Raw genomic sequence first — 23,543 nt, forward strand, 5'->3', positions numbered from 1 at the left:
TGACTCCAAGTTGTCTCCGTCTTTGGATTTAAACTTCGTACATGGTATTGGTTCCTCGACTCTCCAGCATCAACCTCTGGATATCCTCCAACTGCGCTTTTCTTCTTGAACTGGGATGACAAACTACCGTATATACTCGAGTATAGGCCGACCCGAGTATAAGCCGAGGCCCCCAATTTACCCCCAAAAAACTGGGAAACCTATTGACTCGTGTATAAGCCGAGGGTGAGATATGCCTGTCCATCCCTGTGTGTGTGTCCATCCATCCATCCATCCCTGTGTGTGTGTCCATCCATCCATCCATCCCTGTGTGTGTGTGTGTCCATCCATCCATCCATCCCTGTGTGTGTGTCCATCCATCCATCCATCCCTGTGTGTGTGTCCGTCCATCCATCCATCCATCCATCCCTGTGTGTGTGTCCATCCGTGTGTGTGTGTGTGTGTGTGTGTGTGTGTGTGTGTGTGTGTGTGTGTGTGTGTGTGAGGCCTTGTGTGTCCAGCCTACCTGTGTCCCCAGCCTCCGTCCGGTCCCGAGCCTCCGTCCGGTCCCGTCCCGTCCCGAGCCGAGCCTCCGTCCGGTCCGGTCCCGTCCCGAGACTCCGTCCGGTCCCGTCCCGTCCCGAGCCGAGCCGAGCCTCCGTCCGGTCCCGTCCCAGGATCACCGCTCTTCGTCGGCGCCCATTTTCCTGTTCAAATGCCGCGCCTCCCTGTCTGTGATAGGCGGAACACAATTTCCCAGCAGTCTGTGTTCCGCCTATCACGGCCATCCTTTCATCCTCGTCCGTAGTACGAGGATGAGCGGATGTCCGTGATAGGCGGAACACAGGCTGCTGGGAAATTCAGTGTTCCGCCTATCACAGGCGAAGGCGGAGCCGGAGGCGCGGCTTTTGAATTAGAATAGAATGGCCGCTGTCTGTCTGCTCGACACGCTGATCGAGCAGGCAGACAGCGATGACTCGAGTATAAGCCGAGGGGGGCACTTTCAGCCTCAAAAAAGAGGCTGAAAATCTCGGCTTATACTCGAGTATATACGGTAACTCCCCTACTCTAGCAGAGGTCCTCACACTAGGACTGTCCTCCTTCATGAAATGTTCTTCAATTCCATCATTGTATCTGTGAAACCTATTTCAGTGAAGGACTGTAGACCTTTGGATTTCTTCTCATTTCCTTCCCAGTCACTATAATCCCAGGGATGTAGATTATGCAAATAAGTGATAAAAAAATGAGTAGGCTGATTTAACCCTTCCCCATTCTACACTTTCTATCCCAAACAAAATAAATGGGCTGGAATTATATTGTAACCCCAGAAATGTGCAATGCATCGCTCCCTATTCACTATCTAGAACTCAGCACCCCAGCTGTGATGAAACTACAAATCCCATCATGCCTCTGGGAATCATGCATGTGGCTGTCAGTCTTGTAATGCCTCATGGGACTTTCCATGACAGTTGAAATGCAGTGGTTACCTTTCCTTGATCTAGATTCCTACTCTGAGAATGACAGAAATGCAGCACAAGGGCAAGGCAAATCAGGTCATTCACCAGTAGCAAAGATGAAAGTACTATAAACGATGATCTACAATAAAGATTTACAAGAACTATAAAGTTATGATATATTGAGGCTTTTACAACCGCAGAGGACGTACCTTGTTCCAGCCCCACCACTTCCACCTGGGAGGGAGGAACTGAAGGATATCCATTGCCGTCTCCTTCACGATAAGAGGATTAAGAATGCGAAACTGATGGGGCTTCAGCGGGAGTTTCTCCGTCACACTCTTCCAGAAGAACAATCTGTTCCATGCAGACTGAAAAACACAAGTAAAACATGAATAAATAAAAATACAAGGATACACAAAGGGCTGGCCACTGGCGCACAGACCCGTATAAAGTGAATGTTGTACATTTATGGTTTTGTACTTGCTGCGAGCTGCATTCAGGCAGCCATAATAGTGAATGGAAGCGCGTCAGCTGAGTCTGCTCACTTTCATAGCCCAGTCTGACAGGTATGCAGTGATGGGTTCAAAGCCCCCAATGCAGAGCCCATGGATCCAGTCCATGTACTTATCCCTGTGTACCTGTCAATGTCCGCAGTGCGGGGAAGTCTGTACAGCCAATGGACTTCCATTCATTAAAGTATTTTTTAAAGAGGAGCTCCAGCCCCCCCCCCCCCCAATCTACAAATACTGTAGCTGCTGACTTTTAATATTAGGGCACTTACCTATCCAGGCATACAGTTGGGTCCTCGCCCGAGCCGATTCCTCTATCGCCTATTGGGTGCTGGCGCCTCCATCCTGACTAAGGGAAACCGGCAGTGAAGTCTTGTAGCTTCCATAGTGTTCCCCCTTTCATTGTGGATGCATATGTATGTCTGAGGTGAGGGTGGGGAATGATAATATTGTTCCTTATTTACTTTTTTTTAGTAATCGTTAAAGATTTTATATATATATATATATATATATATATATATATATATATATATTACTCTGCCACAAACGACGGAGCAATAATCCAAGCACCATAGCTCACAGTTAATGTTAAACTGACAAGCAGTAAAGGCTTTTAAAGCGTGACCTAGATTTTTGGGTACCAACCATTTTTGCTTCATCGGCTGCGTAGGCAATTTCAAGACTTGACATGTTTGGTATCTATTTCCTCAATGCAACCCCCATCTGTTATCATTTACAAAAAATTGGGTATTTTAATATGTGTGTGTGTTTGCACGAAAATTAATTTAATTTTATTTTTTTTCCTGAAAATATGCATTTGATAAACAGTTTTGCACATTGGGTTGACATATGTTTTTCACATAAATGAGATGAGAAGAAACACATTTCACAAGTCAGCTCAACACATTTCGAGTAATCTTCATCAGGAGAAGATTTGGATTAAGTCCATGCAGTAGAACCCGATCATTTAAAAACAAAGGGTATATGTATTTCCTGAAGACCACTGAAAGTGGACCATCATTTCCAGAAGGAAGCACATATGAAAGATGAAAACTCGAACAGTACCCAGATCTTGCAAAAGGGACACCATAGATACCCGCCATGACCAAAGGGGACTATTTGACTCCCAACTTTACAAAGAACAGCTAACAATTCACATGGGATCTGAAAAGAGGGCCAATCTAAAACGACAGGCTCCAGGGTAGTATCACAAATGTGTTGCCTATGCTGCACCAAGTTCAACGTCCAATAGGTCTCTGGCACATGGTGCCAAGAACCATATGCCCTTTAAATTCCTATGCTATGAGTTTTGGCAGTTTTGGTAGCATTAATATCATTTTTGGTTATGTGCTTCCTTTTTGCAATATTGTCTCAAGTCCTGGCAATCTGTGTTTCCTCTGCTTCTACAGTGAGTCTAGGCCTTCCTTTGTGTGAAGAATGGATTTTTTTTATTTTCTGGTTTCCTTTGCCATCTATTGCTAAAACTCCATGGATCCACAATGCTTTGGTGCTACTACACATTGCTTTCGAACTGCTTGGTGTGTGTCCATATTCCTGTAACTGTTTCTGGAGGAACTTCCCTAATTATGATTTCCTGTCATGACTTTGCAAAACGAATTTATTTTCCAGGGGACTTTTGAGAAGGACACTTCCCATCCTTGGAAACATCATAATGCTAGCCTTATATTAGCAGGATTTCTGCATCTGGCTGGTCTTACTTTGAATTGTGTTTTGGTATTTACTGTCGTATCAGTTGCTGTAAAGGGGTAATGGTCACACAAAGTTTTCCATAGTAGCAAAAGCTACAAGTTCAGGTTGGGACACGTACCTGCCGAAAGAGGTCGAATTTCTGGTTAGGAAGAAAGCCTTGAAATGTTTTTTTTAAATGACATTAATAACAATGACAAGGGAAGTCTCCCTTACTTTGCTGACATGCCCTTGACATGAAGACCAATAAATGTCATGGTATCCCACTATAACTTAAAATGTTTAGTTCCCATTGGTACTTCTTGTGTGGTAGGAGTGCCTTAAAATTGCCCTCTTTGTCATAATCTATACCTGCAAGGGAAAATCTTAATATCTCCCAACATTCCCCTGGCTTTTGACTTAGGAAAAACTGTAATAGACTATAGTTGGTCTATACAGTAAGTCCTTAAAGTGGTTGTAAACCCTTACAAACCACTTTGACCTACAGGTAAGCCTAGATTAAGGCTTACCTGTAGGTCCAAGCAATATCTCCTAAACCTATATGGTTTAGGAGATATTTGCCTGAAAACGGGCACCGCTGTCTATGGCGCATGCGCCATAGACAGCGGCGCGCAGGCGCACTGAGCGCAGCATTCTCAGCGACGGAGCTGCCGTGCGTGTCGGCTCCCGTGCACATGCGCGGGAGTGACGTCATCGCGGCTTCGCCGAATGACAGCGGCGGAGCTGCGAGACCCCACCAACAAGATGGATGCGGCGGACTACAGGGGTCAGCGGCGACTTCGCTGGCTCCTGTGTCAGGTAAGTGACACATAATGGACTACTATGCGATGCATAGTAGTCCATTATGCTTTGCCTTTGCAGGGAATGAAAGAGGAAGTAAACTCATCAGGGTTTACTTCCTCTTTAATGGAAGGATTGGGAATCTACATGATCCGCAAAATAAATTTTTCATATTTTACATGAGTTTATGATTGGTGCACCATTAGGGGCCTCCTGATCCCCCCATCTTCCATCCGAGCCCTGGGCTTCCAGTTCTGAAATACCGAATACCGAAATTGCTCCATTCTTGTCAGCCGCTCTGCTCCTCCTGCTCCTCTGAGTGTTAATTTAGATTGGAGGAGGAGAGTGGTCACATGACCATCCATGAAACGAAAGAACGAAGCTATTGAGGTATTTAGAGACTTTGATTTACATTGAGAGTGACACAGGAGGAGCAGTGTATTAGAAAGGGCTGGCAGTGATTTATTCTTAACTTTAGAGTATGCTGCCATTGCTGTCCCAGGAGACTAGGGGTCTCCTGGGAGGCTGTGTATTTTGGGGGGCTGTGTATTGTGCAGAGGATGGGGGGCTGTGTACTGTGCAGAGGGTGGGGGCTGTGTATTGTGGGGGGGATGTGTACTGTGCCGAGGGTGGGGGGCTGTGTACTGTGGAGAGGGTGGGGGCTTTGCATTGTGGGGGGTTGTGTACTGTGCAGAGGGTGGGGGCTTTGTATTGTGGGGGGCTGTGTACTGTGCAGAGGGTGGGGGGCTGTGTATTGTGGGGGGATGTGTACTGTGCAGTGGGTGGGGGCTGTGTATTGTGGGGGGCTGTGTACTGTGCAGAGGGAGGGGGCTGTGTACTGTGCAGAGGGAGGGGGCTGTGTACTGTGCACATTCGATTTTAGTTGACTACATTTATTTTATTCGAATAAAATGTACTGGAGATTTTAGTCGACTAAAATACGATGACTAAAATGGGACTCAAACTAAAATGGCATTTTGGTCAAAGACTATGACTAAAACTAAAACACTTGCAGAGCACTAAAATTGGAATAAAACGAAAATGCCATTTTAGTCCTAAGACTAAAACTAAATCGAAATTTGATGCCAAAATTAACACTGGTCCATGCAGGGCAATGCAACAAGGTCACTTAAAGAGACCCGATCACCACATCCAACCCCATCACTAAACACTGTGGGGTTGATTTACTAAAACTGGAGTGCAAAATCTGGTGCAGCTCTGCATAGAAACCAATCAGCTTCCAGGTTTTATTGTGAAAGCAAGCTGAAGTTAGAAAATGATTGGCTACCATGTACAACTGCACCAGATTTTGCACTCTCCGGATTTAGTAAATAGACCCCAGTATGACAATCTACAACCGCAATTCAAATCTAAAAATGCTAGGTAAAGTTATATCATGCAAAGAAGAAGCCATATCTGAACATGATCCAGAAATGCCGCCCCCTTCTCTGGGCCAAAGCTTATTTAAAATGGTCTGTTGCAAAGTGGAAAACTGTTTGTCAGACAAAGCTAAATTTTACCTTTTTTTTTTGACAACCATGTGTGGCCGGTCCTCCTGAATAAAGAGGAGAGGGGCCTTATGGCTTGTTATCAACGTTCAGTTCAAAAACCAGCATCTCTGATGGTATGGGAGTGCGTTAGTGCATATGGAATGGGCAGCTTGCACATCTGGAAAGGTACCATCAATGCTGAACAATATATACAGGCTTTAGAGCAGTGAATGCTCCCATCCAGACAACGTCTTTTTCAGGGAAGGCTTTGCATATTTCAGCAGGACATTGCTAAACTGCACACAGGTAGTCCCTGAGTTACAAAGATCCGACTTACATACGTCTCACACTTACAAGAAGAGGGACACAAGAGGAAGCCAGAGGAAATCTACCCTTAGGAAAGGAAATTCACTCCTGTAAGAGTTGTCATGGGAAAAAGCTGTCTCCACTGAAGCTTTATCACCAATCCTGGTTTCCACGACAGCCCAAAATTTTCAAAATCCAATTGTCACAGGGTCAGAAAGGGAGGTGAAATCTTCTGAACAGGGGCACGGACAGCAAAACAAGCATTACAGGGTTGATAACCCTTCCCTATGCTATCTAAAAAACTTTAAAAAAAAAGATTTTTGGGCTGGAGCCACACCTACAGAATGTACCTGTTCCAACTTGCATACAAATTCAACTTAAGAACAAACCTACAGAACCTTGTTTGTAACCTGGGGACTGTCTGTACTGCATTCTATGACACCAGCATGGCTTTGTAGTAGAAGAGTCCAGGTTCTTAACTGGCCTGCCTGCTGTCCAGACCTTTCACCAATTGAAAAAATATTTGGGGCATCTTGATATGAGAAAATACAACAAAGACCCGGGACTGTTTTCTATTGTGAATAAAATATAGGTTTATGAGATTTGAAAACAAATTAATTCTGTTTCTATGTAGATTTTACACTGTGCCCCAACTTATTTGGAATTGTGGTTGTATATCCAGTTCAGCTCTTTGGACGTACTATGATGTATGTTGAAAGAGCAAACTTTTAATCACAATCTGATGCCATCTAAGCCATCAGTTTGTGCGGGTTTTGTTTAGCCGACTCCTGGCATAAAAGTGAAAGTGATGCAGCAGCTCCATAGCTGCTGATCACATTCACAGAGTCGGTGTTTTGTCGAAGTGCCCCCCATCGAGAAGTGCTCCGTATGTAGTACGCAAGCGCTGTATGGAATAGCACAAGCGCACATCGTAGATGGGAGATACCATTTCATAGGCACAATTTAAACCTATACCAACAGCGGAGGAGACCGTAGTTCTCCAATTGTGCATCCCTGATGCAAAGTCATGCCTTGATCTTGCATTAAAACAATAAAACCAGAATATATGTCATTTCCAGTTTCAGATCCATCATTTACTGGTCAGCACAGCCAGGGGACACATCTAACCAAGCCGGTCTGTGCTTGGTAAGATGGGGTAAAGGGAAGGGGAGACTAGACCCCTAATGTCTTCATAAAGAGTACCGGTCACCTCCCCAATGCTATCACATAAGGGTTTATTAACCCCTTGTCATAGTAATCAAGTCAAAATAAATAAGAAAAAAAAAATCAATTACAACTATATATATATATATATATATATATATATATATATATTTTTTTTTTTTTTTTTAATTGCCAAAACCCCCGTTGCCCTGTACACCTGCGCAAACGCAAGCCCAGGGTGTGCACACGTATGTAAAACGCTGCTGCACTAAAAGTGTGACATATCGCAGCAAATGTCAGAGTGAGAACAATAATTCTAGCACAAAAGTTCCTGGCTAACTCTAAACTGATGAACTGTAAAGGTTTTTAAAGTGTCACCTATGGTGATCTTTGGGCATCATAGTTTTTTGGCGATATTGCAGGCCCATGCAATTTTTAAGACATGGAATGTTTAGTATCTATTTAACTCGATGCAACCTCGTCTTTTATATTTCAACCAAAAATGGGTATAATACGGTGTGCTTTTGCACTAAAATAAATTTCATTATATTTTTCCCTGAATATTTCCATTTAAGAAACAGTTGTGCGAATATCATGTGACAAACATTTTATTATCCTTTTATTCTACAGGGCCTCTGCTTTCAGAAAATATATAATGTTTTGGGGGTTTAAGTAATGTAATGGCAAAAATTAAGATTTTTACATAAAAAAAAATTGCTCTGGAGCCAAACTTCATATAGGCATATTAGAAGTGGTGCCTACTGCAAAGATATCAATCTTACAATGCTGGTAGAGCATCGGGTGGTGAGACTTCCAGGCCGCCGGTCACCTGATGCAGCCCCTACTTTATTATTAGGAGACCCCACCTCCCCTACCCTGATCCTCTGCTGTATTATGGGCATGGATAACTCACTGGTGCTGTGCTGTGTGTACAAGTTTGGCACATAAAAAAAAAAAATGTGCTTTGCAAGAAAAGAAAAATGGGAAGTGTCACCCACGCAGCCCTGTTGCACAATTTCAAAGGAGGAAATGCTATTTATAGGACATTCTTTGCACAAACCTTTTTTTCGGAACAAAAATCATACATATTTAGAATCACAGCAAGGATATGACTAAATCACTTGCTGTGCTTACTTAATCCTTTCTAAATGCACCTGCAAGCTCAACAGCAACTTTGAGAAAATATTTGTTGCTGCAAAGGCTAAAGCTGAAGTTTATGCTGCATACATTTTGCCTTCCCTGGAAGTCCCCTCCTTAGCCATTTTTTTTTTAAAATAGAGTTGGAAGGATTGGAACCCCTGTTGGGCAGGACAGGAAGTGAGGGGAAATCTTTAAGAGCTTGTTCACACTAGTTCTACTCTCTTACGAGTGACCTACATTTGTATAGCTCTTTAGAAAGTATTTGACCACCTGCTTTAACCTCTTGCACCCACACTATCTCGCCGCAAACCGCTTACAGGGGTGGTTGCAGAGTCGCTTCATTCACTTCAACAATAGGGGATATAATTCCTGCTGCAGCATGTGCACACCCTGGCCTCTGTAGCTAAAGAAGGTAGCTGTTGGGGGGTTTTAAAAGTATGGTTCAACCGCAGGGTTTTATTGCCCCAGATTTTTGGGCTGGAGCCACACCTACAAAATGTACCTGTTCCAACTTGCATACAAATTCAACTTAAGAACAAACCTACAGAACCTTGTTTGTAACCTGAGGACTGTCTGTACTGCATTCTATGACACCAGCATGGCTTTGTAGTAGAAGAGTCCAGGTTCCTAACTGGCCTGCCTGCAGTCCAGACCTTTCAACAATTGAAAAATATTTGGGGAATCTTGATATGAGAAAATACAACAAAGACCCGGGACTGTTTTCTATTGTGAATAAAATATAGGTTTATGAGATTTGAAAACAAATTAATTCTGTTTCTATGTAGATTTTACACTGTGCCCCAACTTATTTGGAATTGTGGTTGTATATCCAGTTCAGCTCTTTGGACGTACTACGATGTATGTTGAAAGAGCAAACTTTTAATCACAATCTGATGCCATCTAAGCCATCAGTTTGTGTGGGTTTTGTTTAGCCGACTCCTGGCTTAAAAGCGAAAGTGATGCAGCAGCTCCATAGCTGCTGATCACATTCACAGAGTCTGTGTTTTGTCGAAGTGCCCCCCATCGAGAAGTGCTCCGTATGTAGTACGCAAGCGCTGTATGGAATAGCACAACAGCTGATTTGCTGATCAACGGGAGCGACGTGACCAGGGCACAAGCGCACATCGAGCTTGTTCACACTAGTTCTACTCTCTTACGAGTGACCTACATTTGTATCGCTCTTTGGAAAGTATTTGACCACCTGCTTTAACCTCTTGCACCCACACTATCTCGCGGCAAACAGCGTACAGGGGTGGTTGCAGAGTCGCTTCATTCACTTCAACAATAGGGGATATAATTCCTGCTGCAGCATGTGCACACCCCGGCCTCTGTAGCTAAAGAAGGTAGCTGTTGGGGGGTTTTAAAAGTATGGTTCAACCGCAGGGTTTTATTGCCCCCAACAGCTACTGTGAACGAGCCCTAACAGGGACACAGACAGCATTAAAAATCTGACAGGGGTTCTAGCCTTCCCCTACATTACTATAAAAAAGCATTTTTATTTCTGTCTGTTTTTCAAATTGATATTTCTCTCACTTCCTGTCTTGTGAAACCGTTATCAGCAGGACAGGCAGTGATGGGAAATCTCTCTAATGCCACGTACACACGACCGGACTTTCCGACAGACTAAGTCCGACGGTCTTCCCGACTGACTTTTCAGTGGAGTTCCGACGGACTTCCGAATGAACGGACTTGCTCACACATGAACGGACCAAGTCCATTCGAAAGTCCGTTCGTTTTGAATGTGATGACGTAAGACGGAAGAAAGTTCAATAGCCAGTAGCCAATAGCTTCGGAGCAGCATACAGACGAACGATTTTCCCGATAGGGATTGAGTCCGTCGGACAGATTTGAAACAAGTTCTATCTCTAGGTCCATCAGATTTTTATAACGAAAAAACGATCGGATTAGCCCACACACGATCAGATTGTCCGACGGACTGATCCTGTCGGACCTAGCCTTTCGGAAAGTCTGGTCGTGTGTACGCGGCATAATGGAGTACTGGACAGCGAGTTCTAGTGCTGGCCATACACTATACAAAAAAATCTGTCGAAATTCAGTCATTTAGACAGTTCGGTTGGTTTTTTTGGCAAGTGAATGGGCACAAAATCGATAACCGTTGGGATGTTTTTTGAGCCGAAAAAACGAAGGAAAAGTTTAGAAATTTTCTTCCGAATGAACGATAAATTGAAAGGTTAATGTGTTTCCCATCCGAATTGTCTGCACTAGGTATATGTAAAAAAACAAACAAAAAATACATTCATTTATGTCCACTGAACGATTTATCATTCATTACATGATGGCACTATCATTTGCGCTCGCAGCCGAATGTTCGTTTTTTGAAAAATGGGTTCAGACGATTTTTCGTATAGTGTATGGTCAGCATAACTTTCCCACGCACTTTCCAAAACTAAGATGAAAACTAAACTTTTTTTGTAGTAGGGAATAGTTATAACCCCAGTCACATGTTGAAGATTTCCCTTCATTTCCTGTTTCAGAGACACAACAGAAGTGAGGAGATTTTTCTGGAGTTAAAGTGATTGTAAAGTCTCATTTTTTTTCAATAAAAATAATAATCATAATATACTTACCTCCTCTGTGCAGTTGGTTTTGCACAGGGCAGCCTGAATCTCCTCTTCTCGGGTCCCTCTTCCCTGCTCCTGGCCCCTCCCTCCTGTCCAGTGCCCCCAGAGCAAGCTCCTTGCACTGGGGGCACCCGAGCCAAGCTGCAGCTCTGTGTGTCTATTCAGACACGGAGCTGCTGTTCGGCCCCATACCCCTCTCTCTCTCGATTGGCTAACTGACTTTGATTGACAGCAGCAGGAGCCAATGGGGTCACTGCTGTGTCTCGGTCAATCAGGAGGGGAGTCCCGGACAGCCGAGGGACTCGTGTGGACATCTCTGAAGAGATGGGATTTTGCATCTTAATTGATGGAGGCTTCACCTCCCTGTTATTTTAGGCCACAGCCTGTGCCTGGCAGAAATGGGCCCACACCATGTTATTGCAAACAACAATAAAGATTTCATTTCAATTATATATTTGTATGACCATTTAATACAGTTTATGGATATTATTTATTTTTACTCTGTATTCCAAAGGCAGTTTTTTTTGTTTGTTTTGTTTTTAACATGTGATCAGCAGCAGAAGAAAAGAAGCTGCAGAGAAGCTGGGAAAGATCTGGGTCATGTTACAGCTGTAAATCAATTAAGAAAAGGGTACTTAGATGTTTTCTTTATTAAAATAATTACAGTGCCATCATCCATATACAGAAATAGAAGGGGCAATGTAAATGAAACAGCACGTGTTTAGTATCACTTTAAGCTTAGGTTAAGACTAGTGCGATTCAGGATCCAGCTCGATTCCAGAGCCGGTTTCCACATCGCTCCTTTCCCGCAGGCAATTCACACTGCCTTCTGCGTACTGCTGCAGGTGTCATTACATTGTTAATGACACCCCCAGATCGGTTCACAGATCGCAGTGCGAACTGTGAACTCGCACAGGAATTGGATCGCATAGGTGAGAACACCCAATGCAATCCGATTTCAGGGTGGGGGATTCCTGCAAATCTAATGCAAGTTCAGCCATACAACTGTATGGCTGAAATCGCATCTCACAGACATCGCATGTGATCGGCACCACAGGTGCGAATCACATGCAATGTCTGTGATCGCAGTAGTGTAAACCTGGACTAAAGCGGTTCTTCAAAGATGAATAGTCAGCAGCTACAAAAACTTTTCAGGATACCTTGCTCCTCCAAAATGGTGCCATATAAAGCAGAAGAGGGGGGGAGAGAAAAGAAAAACTTCCCGTTTTGGGTGAAGTTGCGCTTTAAGGGAAAACCTATCTCCGTTGTCACTGAAACAGGTGTCTCCATTGGAAGTTTTTCCCTTGTCTACTGCAGTGACAACAACAGTAGATCTTTATTTTTATTTTTTTAAACTTTATTTCTTTAGAGCCGGTTCACACAGCGGGCGATGCGAGGCGCCACGACTCGCCTCGCCTCGCTCTCGCAAGTCGCCCCCGTTCTGTACAATGGAACCGTTCTGAGAGGAGCGACTCGAGTCGCTCCGACTCAGAAAAAAGGTTCCTGTACTACTTTTGGGCGACCTCGGGGCGACTTGCATTGACTTCTATACAGAAGTCATTTGCAAGTCGCCGCTGAGGCCGCGGCAGGTCGCGGCGAGGCAAGTCGGAGTCGCCTCGCCTCGCCTGCAGTGTGAACCGGCCCTTATTAAGATATTTATTTTGTTTACAAAATACATTAAAATCAAACATCCCCTCAGCCCCCCTCCCTCCCTCCCTCCCATTGCCTTATCAGATAAGAATATAACAAAAAAAAAGAAATCGTTCATATCTTGGGTAGCCTAAGCCCTTGTACACACGGTCGGAGATTCCGTCGAATATGTCCGATCGGAGTGTTTTGTCAGATATTCCGACTGCGTGTGGTCTGCATCAGACTGTTTCCATCTGAATATCCGTCGGACCAACTTTTCCAACTTGCCGGAAATATTTTCCGACAAAATGCTCCGATCGGACATACTCCGATCATGTTTAGAGAATTCCGATCGGACAAAGTGCCACACATGCTCAGATCAAATTCCTACACCAAAGCTATTGGCTACTAGCGTGAACATAGTCCCGTCGTAAGGAAATAACGTCATCACGTCGGATTTTCCGTCTGACCGTGTGCATACAACAGTTTCGGACAAAATCCGTTGGAAAAAATCAGATGGACAAAATTTGACGGATTTGGTTGTCGGTATCTCCGACCGTGTGTACAAGGGCTAAGAGGGGATTGGTATCATGGGGGCCATCCTATCTGATGTTCCATTTAATCTAGATTCCTACTCTATCACACTTCCCTCTCATCCCCATTCTCGCACACTTCCATCCTCTCCATTTGCCCTCTTACTTTAATTCCTATTGGGTCACTTTTCATCATTTGAATATTTTTCCACACTATTATTATTCACATATCAATCCCTATGGCTTCCCACCAAGGTTTCCACATCTTGTCATATTTTCTTTAAAGTCCCTTGTTTTATATATAACGCTTTCTCTTTAAGAATTACCACATTCATGCTATTTATCCATTCTCCCTACTGGACAGAGGAGACACCGACAACCATCTTAGGGCAATCAGTTTCCTTGCCTGAAATAGGCATCTCAGAACCGCCGTCTGGCTGCTTCCCGGGTTTCCAACTCCTTCAACTAATCCCAGGAGACAATACTTTAATTATTTGATGTATTGGAATGTAATGCCCCATACACACGATTGGATTTTTGGACAACAAATGTTGGATGTGAGCTTGTTGGCAGAAAGTCCGACCGTGTGTATGCTCCATAGAACAAATGTTGGCTAGCAGGTTCTCACATTTTGCGGCAACAAATTTTAGTTGTCGCACTTTACGATTGTGTGCACACAAGTCCGTCGCACAAAAGTCCAGGCATGCTCAGAATCAAGTTGGAGCTGGAAGCACTCAGTCTTGTAAAACTAGCATTCGTAATGGAGATATCGTGTACTCTATGTTCATAATTGGCCAACATTTGTGTGACCGTGTGTATGCAAGACAAGTTGGAGCCAACAACTTTCGAACAAAAATCCACAGTTTTGTTGTCGGAAAGTCCGATCGTGTGTATGGCGCATCAGACTCATCAACCTGACGGATATGAACCATGTGGCCAAATACAAGTGCCATATATCCGCTCTGAACATAGCTGACTCACCAGTGTCTCGTGCTTCAGCATCGCTTGCAACCACAGGAAGTCCACGTATTTGAAGAGGACGGTGACAAACAGACTATTGCTGAAATACTCCAGTTCAGAAACCGGAGCCCCCTCAGGATACGTCATCCTCATGGTGGTCTTATTTCCAACATCCTGCTCATATCTGTGGACTGGAGCATTGTTTAGTCTAAGATACAAACGACAATGAACAGATTAGTTGGCATTATAATTTAAACAAGAGATATAAGACAAGGAATTTGTTTCTAGAATATCTCAAGATATATTACTAAATTCCTGGGTTTATGTAGTGCTAATATATCATTGCATACTTTATGTAGCACCATTCACATCAGTCCCTGCACGCTAAGGAGTTTACAGCTCAATGTCTCTACCCCACACACATACACCGATCATCCAAACAAAATGAGTACCCACCATAATCCGTTAGACCCCTTTCACACTGGGCGCGTTTTTCAGGTGCTTTAGCTCTAAAAATAGCGCCTGTAAAGCGACTGAAAAATGCCTCATCTGCAATCCCAGTGTGAAAGCCCGAGTGGTTTCGCACTGCGCATGCAAAGTGCCTCGGTAGCCGTGCTTTGAACCCTTTATTCAGCTGCTAGCGGGGGTTAAAAGAGCCCCGCTATTGGCCGAAAAGCACTACTAGAATGATGATAAAGAGCCGCTAGAGGCTTTACTCTATGGAATAACACTAGTGTTCAATTTTTTTTTTCCATCATCAAAGTGACAGGCCAAGGCTCAAAGCATAGACACCTTGCATAGACAGGTAAAGTCCACCACAGCAAGACAAAAATCTAGATCTTTAGAGATTGTCTCCTTAACCACTTCAATATTGGGCACATTTACCCCCTTCCTGCCCAGGCCAATTTTCAGCGCTGTCACATTTTGAATGACAATTGTGCAGTCATGCTACGCTGTACCTAGATGACATTTTTATATATTTTTTCCACACAAATAAAGCTTTCTTTTGGTGGTATTTAATCACAATTTGGTTTTTGATTTTTTGCTTAAAAAAAAAGAAAATGAAAAAAAGACCGAAAAATGTGAATAAAAAAAGTTTTTCTTAGTTTCTGTCAGAAAATTTTGTAAATAGGTAATTTTTCTCCTTCACTGATAGGCACTGATAAGCAGCACTGATGAGATGGCACTGAAGGGCACTGATGAGGAGACACCAATATGCTGCACTGTTATGTGGCACTGAATGATAGGGGCACTGAAATGCAGCACTGATGGAAACAGATTGACATTACTGATGCGCACAAATTGGCACCACTGATGGGTACATATTGGCATCACCGATGGGCACTGTTGGAGCTGCACTGATAATCAGGGTACTGAGGATCAGTGCCTTGATTATCTGTACAAGTCTACCCTGTGAGGAGGTACTCTGTCAGTGTGAGGCGAGGAGAGCCGATAACCGGAATTTCCTTGTTTACATGTGACCAGCTGTGATTGGACACAGCTGATCACATGGGTAAAGAGCCACGTCATCGGCTTTTTACAGAGATCGGGGTTCCACCATGTCCCGGGAACACAGCGTGCCCGCGATTACCGTGCTGCGCACCCGCGGAGACTGGGGCGACGTCATATGATGAAAAGTGAGCACCCAGCCAGTGAGCACCCAGCCAGCCATCATTTGTCTATATAGCAGGCGGGAGGTGGTTAACCACTTCAGCTCCGGACCAATAAACACCTTAAGGACCAGAGGTCTTTTTCCTGCTTCCTTTGCTTTAACTGGTAATTGCGCGGTCATGCAATATTGCACCCAAACGAAATTTGCGTCCTTTTCTTCCCACAAATAGAGCTTTCTTTTGATGGTATTTGATTGCCTCTGCGGTTTTTTTTTTGCGATATAAATGGAAAAAGAGCGAAAATTTTGAAAAAAAAAATATATTTTCTTCTTTTTGTTATAAGAAAAATCGAATAAACTACATTTTAGTCATACATTGAGGGCAAAATGTATTCAGCCACATGTCTTTAGTAAAAAAAATGTCAATAAGCGTATATTTTTTGGTTTGCGCAAAAGTTATAGCGTCTACAAACTAGAGTACATTTTCTGGAATTTACACAGCTTTTAATTTACGACTGCCTATCTCATTTCTTGAGGTGCTAAAATGGCAGGGCAGTACAAACCCCCCCCCCCCAAATGACCCCATTTTGGAAAGTAGACACCCCAAGGAAATTGCTGAGGGGTATGTTGAGCCCATTGAATATTTATTTTTTTTGTCCTAAGGGATTGAATAATGACAAAAAAAAAAAAAAAAAATTTTTTTACAAAAAGTTGTCACTAAATGATATATTGCTCACACATGCCATAGTTATATGTGGAATTGCACCCCAAAATATATTCCGCTACTTCTCCCGAGTATGAGGATACCACATGTGTGCGACTTTTTGGGAGTCTAGTCGCGCACGGCACCCCGAAAACCAATCACCACCTTCAGGATTTCTAAGGGTGCAAATTTTTGATTTAACTCCTCACTACCTATCACAGTTTCGAAGGCCATAAAATGCCAAAATAGCACAAAACCCCCCAAAATGACCCCATTTTGGAAAGAAGACACCCCAAGCTATTTACTGAGAGGCATGTTGAGTCCATGGAATATTTTATATTTTGCCACAAGTTGCGGGAATATTACAAACTTTTTTTTTTTTGCACAAAGTTGTCACTAAATGATATATTGCTCACACATGCTATGGGCATGTGTGAAATGACACCCCAAAATACATTCTGCTGCTTCTTCTGAGTACGGGGATACCACATGTGTGGGACTTTTTGGAGCCTAGCCGCGTACGGGACCCCGAAATCCAAGCACCGCCTTCAGGATTTCTAAGGGCATACATTTTTTATTTTACTCCTCACTACCTATCACTACCTATCACAGTTTTGAAGGCCATAAAATGCCAAGATGGCACAAAACCCCCCCAAATGACCCCATTTTGGAAAGTAGACACCCCAAGCTATTTGCTGAGGGCCATGTTGAGACCATTGAATATTTTTTTTTTGTCCCAAGGGATTGAATAATGACAAGAAATAAAAAAAAATTTTTTTTTTTACAAAAAGTTGTCACTAAATGATATATTGCTCATACATGCCATGGTTATATGTGGAATTGCACCCCAAAATATATTCCGCTACTTTTCCCGAGTATGGGGATACCACATGTGTGGGACTTTTTGGGAGTCTATTCGCACACGGCACCCCGAAAACCAATCACCACCTTCAGGATTTCTAAGGGTGCAAATTTTTGATTTAACTCCTCACTACCTATCACAGTTTCGAAGGCCATAAAATGTCAAAATAGCACAAAACCCCCCAAAATGACCCCATTTTGGAAAGTAGACACCCCAAGCTATTTACTGAGAGGCATGTTGAGTCCATGGAATATTTTATATTTTGCCACAAGTTGCGGGAATATTACAAACTTTTTTTTTTTGCACAAAGTTGTCACTAAATGATATATTGCTCACACATGCTATGGGCAGAAGTCAAATTACACCCCAAAATAATTTCTGCTGCTTCTCCCGAGTACGGGGATACCACATGTGGGGGACTTTTTGGGAGCCTAGCCACGTACGGGACCCCGAAAACCAAGCACTGCCTTCCGGATTTAAATATAAAATGCTACCAAAAAAACTGGGGGTTAAAACCATTATTGGGTAGTATATCGGGGTACCTAGCGCTATAAAAACCTGGCGGTGAACCTAAAAAAATAACTAGCTACCTAGCGACAGTAGCGACACTGATGCAGCGATCAGAAAAATAATCGCTTAGTGACACTGGCAAAAGGGGGTGAAAGGGTTAACTAGGGGCAATCAGGATGTTAAAACCATTATTGGGTAGTATATCGGGGTACCTAGCGATATAAAAACCTGGCGGTGAACCTAAAAAATAACTAGCTACCTAGCGACAGTAGCGACACTGATGCAGCAATCAGAAAAATGATCGCTTAGTGACAGTGGCAAAAGGGGGTGAAAGGGTTAACTAGGGGCAATCAGGATGTTAAAACCATTATTGGGTAGTATATCGGGGTACCTAGCGATATAAAAACCTGGCGGTGAACCTAAAAAAATAACTAGCTACCTAGCGACACTAGCGACACTACTGCAGCGATCAGAAAAATGATCGCTTAGTGACACTGGCAAAAGGGGGTGAAAGGATTAACTCTTGGGGCAATCAGGGGGTTAAATCTTTATTGGGGGGTGATAGGGGGCTACCCTGGACCTAACACTAACTGCCCTGACAGTTTTTACTTTTACAACTGACACTGAATGCATTGATCAGTAAAGAAATGATCAATGCAATCAGTGACACTGTGACTGGGGGGGGAGGGGGATCGGGGGGGCGATCGGGGGGGGGGGATCGGGGGGGGGGTTTGTGTACCTGTGTGTACCTACATGTCAGTGTAGTGTTGGTGCACACTTACTATTAGTCTTCTCCTCGTAGTCCGGTCAAAAAGACCGCCCCGAGGAGAATGACATCACTTCCTCCTTCCTGTGTAAACAATACACAGTGGGAGGAAGTTCGTCATTGGCCAGGAGCGATCCAGAGGGGGTGGCCGAAAACCAATGGCCATCCCCTCATCACGGATCGCTGCTGGAGGGAAACGGACCGCCGTACCCAGCGGGAGGGGGTCCGATCGGACCCCCCACCCGCTGGAAGGCAGGCACATAGATCTACGTGATTGTGCCTGCCTGTATCATTTTGATGACGTATAATGGCAATACGGCGGTCCTTAAGTGGTTAAACAACTTTAAGGAATTTTAGGCATAACTTTTTTTTTCAATTTGGATAGAGTAAGGGAGGGTTATACCCCTGTGAGATTTTTTTTCTTCATCTGTGTTCCATTTTGAAGATTTGCCTTCACTTCCTGTCCCACAGCGAAACAGAAAGTGAGAGAAAATCCCTGCAAATTAGGGGAATTGTTAGGCTGAGCTCACACTTACGGTATGTGAATTGGGTGTGGGTTTCCCTGCTTTTCTTCAGCAAGGACAGGGAAGCTGGTCAGAGTTAATGGGAAGATGGATGGAGCCAAATGCAGGGCAATCGTATTAGAAAACCTGTTAGAAAAACTTGAGAATAGGGCGGAGGTTCACCTTCCAACAGGACAACGACCCTAAACATACAGCCAGAGCTACAATGGAATGGTTTAGATCAAAACATATTCATGTGTTAGAATGGCCCAGTCAAAGTCCAGACCTAAATCCAATTGAGAATTTGTGGCAAGACTTTAAAATTGCTGTTCACAGACGCTCTCCATCCAATCTGACAGAGCTTGAGCTATTTTGGAGAGAATGGGCAAAAATTTCACGCTCTAGATGTACAAAGCTGGTAGAGACATCCCCAATAGACTTGCAGCTGTAATTGCAGTGAAAGGGGGTTCTACAAAGTATTGACTCAGGGGGGCTGAATACAAATGCTACAAGGGTTTTTTTTTCTGCCTCTAAATGCGGAGCTCAAAATATGCCTCCAATTATCCTAATGTGCATGGACACATAGGATAACACTGAGCTGCTTTTAAAGACAGAAAACGAAACTCCTGCAGAAGCACTGATTTTAAAGCCAGTGTGCATGGAGGCTTAAATTTACCTTTTTTTTGCTTTTGCTTTTTGGTTATATAAATACAAGATTAATTCATTATAGTTTTTTTTTTTTGCACCTCCTAGCAGCGCTGAACCTTGTTTGTATATTTTGTTATTATTATTAATCTCTTAAAGGGGCAGCTGCTTGTTTTTTGGTAGGTTGTATGGTAAGCACATAAAGGTGCAGAAAGGCTGGTGCCACTTTTGGGGTATATTTAATGTTTGATGAACTATTAACATGCAATAAAATGGAGTCACCAGGAAGCTCAACATGACTTGTGTTCTGAGTTATTTCTCCTTCTTTTAGCCTTGTCTAGACAATGCAGGAATGAAAGAAAGCCCTTAGCTGGGGGAGGAACAGAATCAGCAGAGGGGGAACATGACAGGGTGGTAAGGCTAACCAGCAGGAAAGGGTTAAAGGTGTGTCTGGGGGTGTTGGCAGGGGGTCTTGAGGTCATTGGCCAAGTTTTGGTGCAGGGGGGGGGGGGGCTTGAATTAGTTATATAAAAGTTGGCAGAAGGGAGGGGTCACCACAGAGGGAGGAAAGCTTTTAACAAGTGTCCCGCCCTCCCGCCCTTGACATTTGCCATGGGGCTGTTCTGGTAAATTAGGTTAGGTTGTGCCTTCTGTGGTCCTTGGCGGTGGTAGCAGTTGGTGTGTTCGGTTAAGCGGTGGGGAATCATCTACGGTATGGTGGGAATGGGTCACTGGATAGTGACTGGGTATTGTAAGGACCCTCGGATGGCTGAGCTCAGCTGGGTTTAGGCTCCGAGCCGGCATAAGTAGTGGCTGGGGTGGCAGCTCAGCTAGATGGTGCCTCAGACACATTAAAAGGGGTAGAGGATAGATTGGTACCATCAAGGATCTCAAAATATTTACAGTATATAGGACAGGTAAAGTTTAGGTGGGTGTACATTGTGACTGGAACTGTTTAATAAAGTTGTTCGTGTTAATAAAGTTATTTTTGTTAATAAAAGGCCATGCTTGGCCATTTACCCCACCTATGGTGTAGTGTGGTTATTTATCGCTGGTTATAAGATAGTGGTAAGTAGTGGGTTAAAATTAAGTAAGTGGGCAAGGCCAGATCTTACCTACCCGTGTCAAGGATGTCTGTAAGACTTGATCCAGGATGGTAACCATTGTTACTGATGTGTGGGATGATGGTTGAAAGCAGGTGGATAAGAAAGGACGTAAGGCCTTGTGCTTTTCGCTGAGATTCTCTCTTTAAAATTATGGGTTTCTTTCATGTTATTTTTAAATATCGCCTACCCTATTGTGTAGGGGGACAAATTATTTTGTTAACAAAAGGTGGGGGGGTCTCCTCTGAGAATGTCCGTGTACTGAGCAGTCATTTATCACTGCTTAATAATCTGACACCAAAATCCCAATAAAATAAATTTACGTTTTTGGTTGTAACATAACAAAATGTGTAATATTTCAAGGGGTATGAATCAAGGCACTGTAGAAAGGGTACAGTCTGATTTTGTTTACAAACAGCTTTTAACTGTTGACTTTTGCCCATAGTTCTACATACTAGGAGGGTAACTGGCCTTCACCCAAACTGGCCCCAGCACATGTGACTAGGTAGTAGAAACCTTGGATTATCAACTCTTTTTGACATAGTAACATAAATTATATTACCTGATTACAACATCAAATTGATCAATTATATGTCCAAGCTCCAGACCATGAAGGATTCCCCCACTCCCTATGACAATACAGCGTTTGCATTGTTTGTCTCTTAGTTCCTTGGGAAGTTCATCTTCAGGCATCATGTCCAGTGTGTCATTCAGTTCTTTAATATACTGGCGAAATCCAAATGGAGGACCATACTGGTAGAAGGATTCATTGAGGTATTTGTTTTTCTTGATAAAGCTTGGTAATCTCATGTCGTACTTGTTGGGAAACAATCGGTTCATCTCTGCTCTGGAAAATCCCGGCCGACATTTTGCTTCCAACACATTCTTGGCAAATGTGTGCGCACGCTGTGGAAAACCAAAAAAAAACAGTTAGGTCATAATAAATAAAGTTAGGTCATAATGAATTCCATCTACACTGCAGAACTATGGATATTGGAATTACAGTCCACTCACATTTAATCTAGTTAAATTGAATTAAAAAAAAGTCTTGTTTGTACTTTTTTAATAGTTAATCTGCTGCTGTATTCCTCTGTGCAGCAGAGCTTTGAACTGGGGAGGAAGAAGCTGCAGTATAAGCCATTGAAGCTCTAAAGCTTGTGTGTCAACCACAAGGCCCATGTGCCATTTAACCTCCCTGGCAGTACGATTATTTCAGATTTTAGGTGCTGAAAGCGGTACAATTATTTTGAATGAAAATTTGGTGTTTTATATTGTAGTCCTGTAATTCTTAGGAATAACTCACTTAAATCTGTCCAAACCAGAGTCTAGCAGACATCCCGGGTATGATAAAGTTTGAAAAATTAATACATAAATGATAATATAAAAAATAACTATAAATAATTATACCAAATAATAATATAATAATAATAATAATAAAAAATATTCAATAATGTAATCAAATCAAAAACACTGAAATTTGCTCAGTTGCAGAATTGTCACTGTCATTACTTTTCAGTATTTGATGACGGATCTCCCCACAAATCGCTATCCCTCAATTCTGCGAGTGATTCTAATTTATTATCGCTGTTTTCTAGCTGGTCTAAAACCTCTTTTGATGTATAGGGATAGTTTAGGTTGCTATGGACAATCTCCAGTTTCCAGGCAGAAAGAACAGTTTTTTATGATATAAAACTGCATGTAGGACACTGGAGAAACCACTAGGGACAAAGGGGATGTGAAAATAATTACATACAGTAATGTAATCTGTAAGATTACATTATACTGTATGTAATGTGTGTGTTTTACTTTTTTAATTTGGCGCCGTTCTCCATCCCCGTGCATCGCAACGCTCGCAGGGAACGGAGCTCTGCGATGTGATACATCGAGCGGAGCTCGCAGTGCGGGGAGACATTGCTAGATCCAGGGGACAAGGTAAATAAACTCATCCTGTATCCAGCCATGTGATCCCGAGTCTAGCTCGGGTTTACCCAGGACCGTTTTTAAGGCAGGGCAAAAGGGGCAGCTGCCCTAGGCCCCATCATTGTAGTGGGGCCCAAAGCAGCTGCCCCATACTTGCCAACTATACCAGTTTAAATTCCCTTATCCCTTGAAAATTTAGTCCTGTGTTGTGTCCCGATATCTCAGTGTAAACTTCTGCGGCTGCTCAGCTTTGCCCTATTGCCATGTACAGGTGAATTACCTGCAGACCCTGTGTTTACATGTAAATAATCTGCATTGATATGTAAAAAGTAGCTGCAATAATATGCAAATAGTCATGGACCGTGGCATTGATATGTAAATAGATGTGGCATTCATATGTATATCATGTCCCCCTGAGGTCACATCCACTATTACTTCTGCTGAATGCTGCCCACTGGGGAGGTAAAGGGGCATGCTTGAAAGTCCTGCCTACAACTGTGGTCATTAAGCCGAACATCAGCCTGTTTTGCAAAGGCAGGCAGTGAGGAGATGATGTGCTGTAACCTTTAGCAACCAATCAGTGAGTAGTAATGCTGTACAGTAACCTCTAACAACCAATTAGTGAGTGGTATAGATGTTCAGTAACCTCTAGCAATCAATCAGTGAGCAGTATTGATTGGTACAGT

At 43.2% G+C, this 23,543-nt stretch overlaps 1 protein-coding gene across 2 annotated transcripts in view; it reads right to left on the reverse strand.

Annotated features, from left to right (window-relative positions):
* ST3GAL5 (ST3 beta-galactoside alpha-2,3-sialyltransferase 5) overlaps nt 1-23,543 on the reverse strand; it is a 168,412-nt gene that overhangs the window by 14,737 nt on the left and 130,132 nt on the right. For both annotated transcript variants that reach the window (XM_077477962.1, XM_077477961.1), the window contains 3 exons: nt 21,500-21,843; nt 14,258-14,444; nt 1,646-1,804 (listed from right to left, as the gene is read on the reverse strand). In XM_077477962.1, coding sequence (XP_077334088.1) covers nt 1,646-1,804; nt 14,258-14,444; nt 21,500-21,843 — 690 coding nt within the window. The remainder of the gene's footprint in view (nt 1-1,645; nt 1,805-14,257; nt 14,445-21,499; nt 21,844-23,543) is intronic.

This window comes from Lithobates pipiens, unplaced genomic scaffold (genome assembly GCF_037356315.1).
Source record: "Lithobates pipiens isolate NorthernLeopardFrog02 unplaced genomic scaffold, aLitPip1_a1.2 Scaffold_13, whole genome shotgun sequence".
In the NCBI taxonomy this organism is placed as follows: Eukaryota; Metazoa; Chordata; class Amphibia; order Anura; family Ranidae; genus Lithobates; species Lithobates pipiens.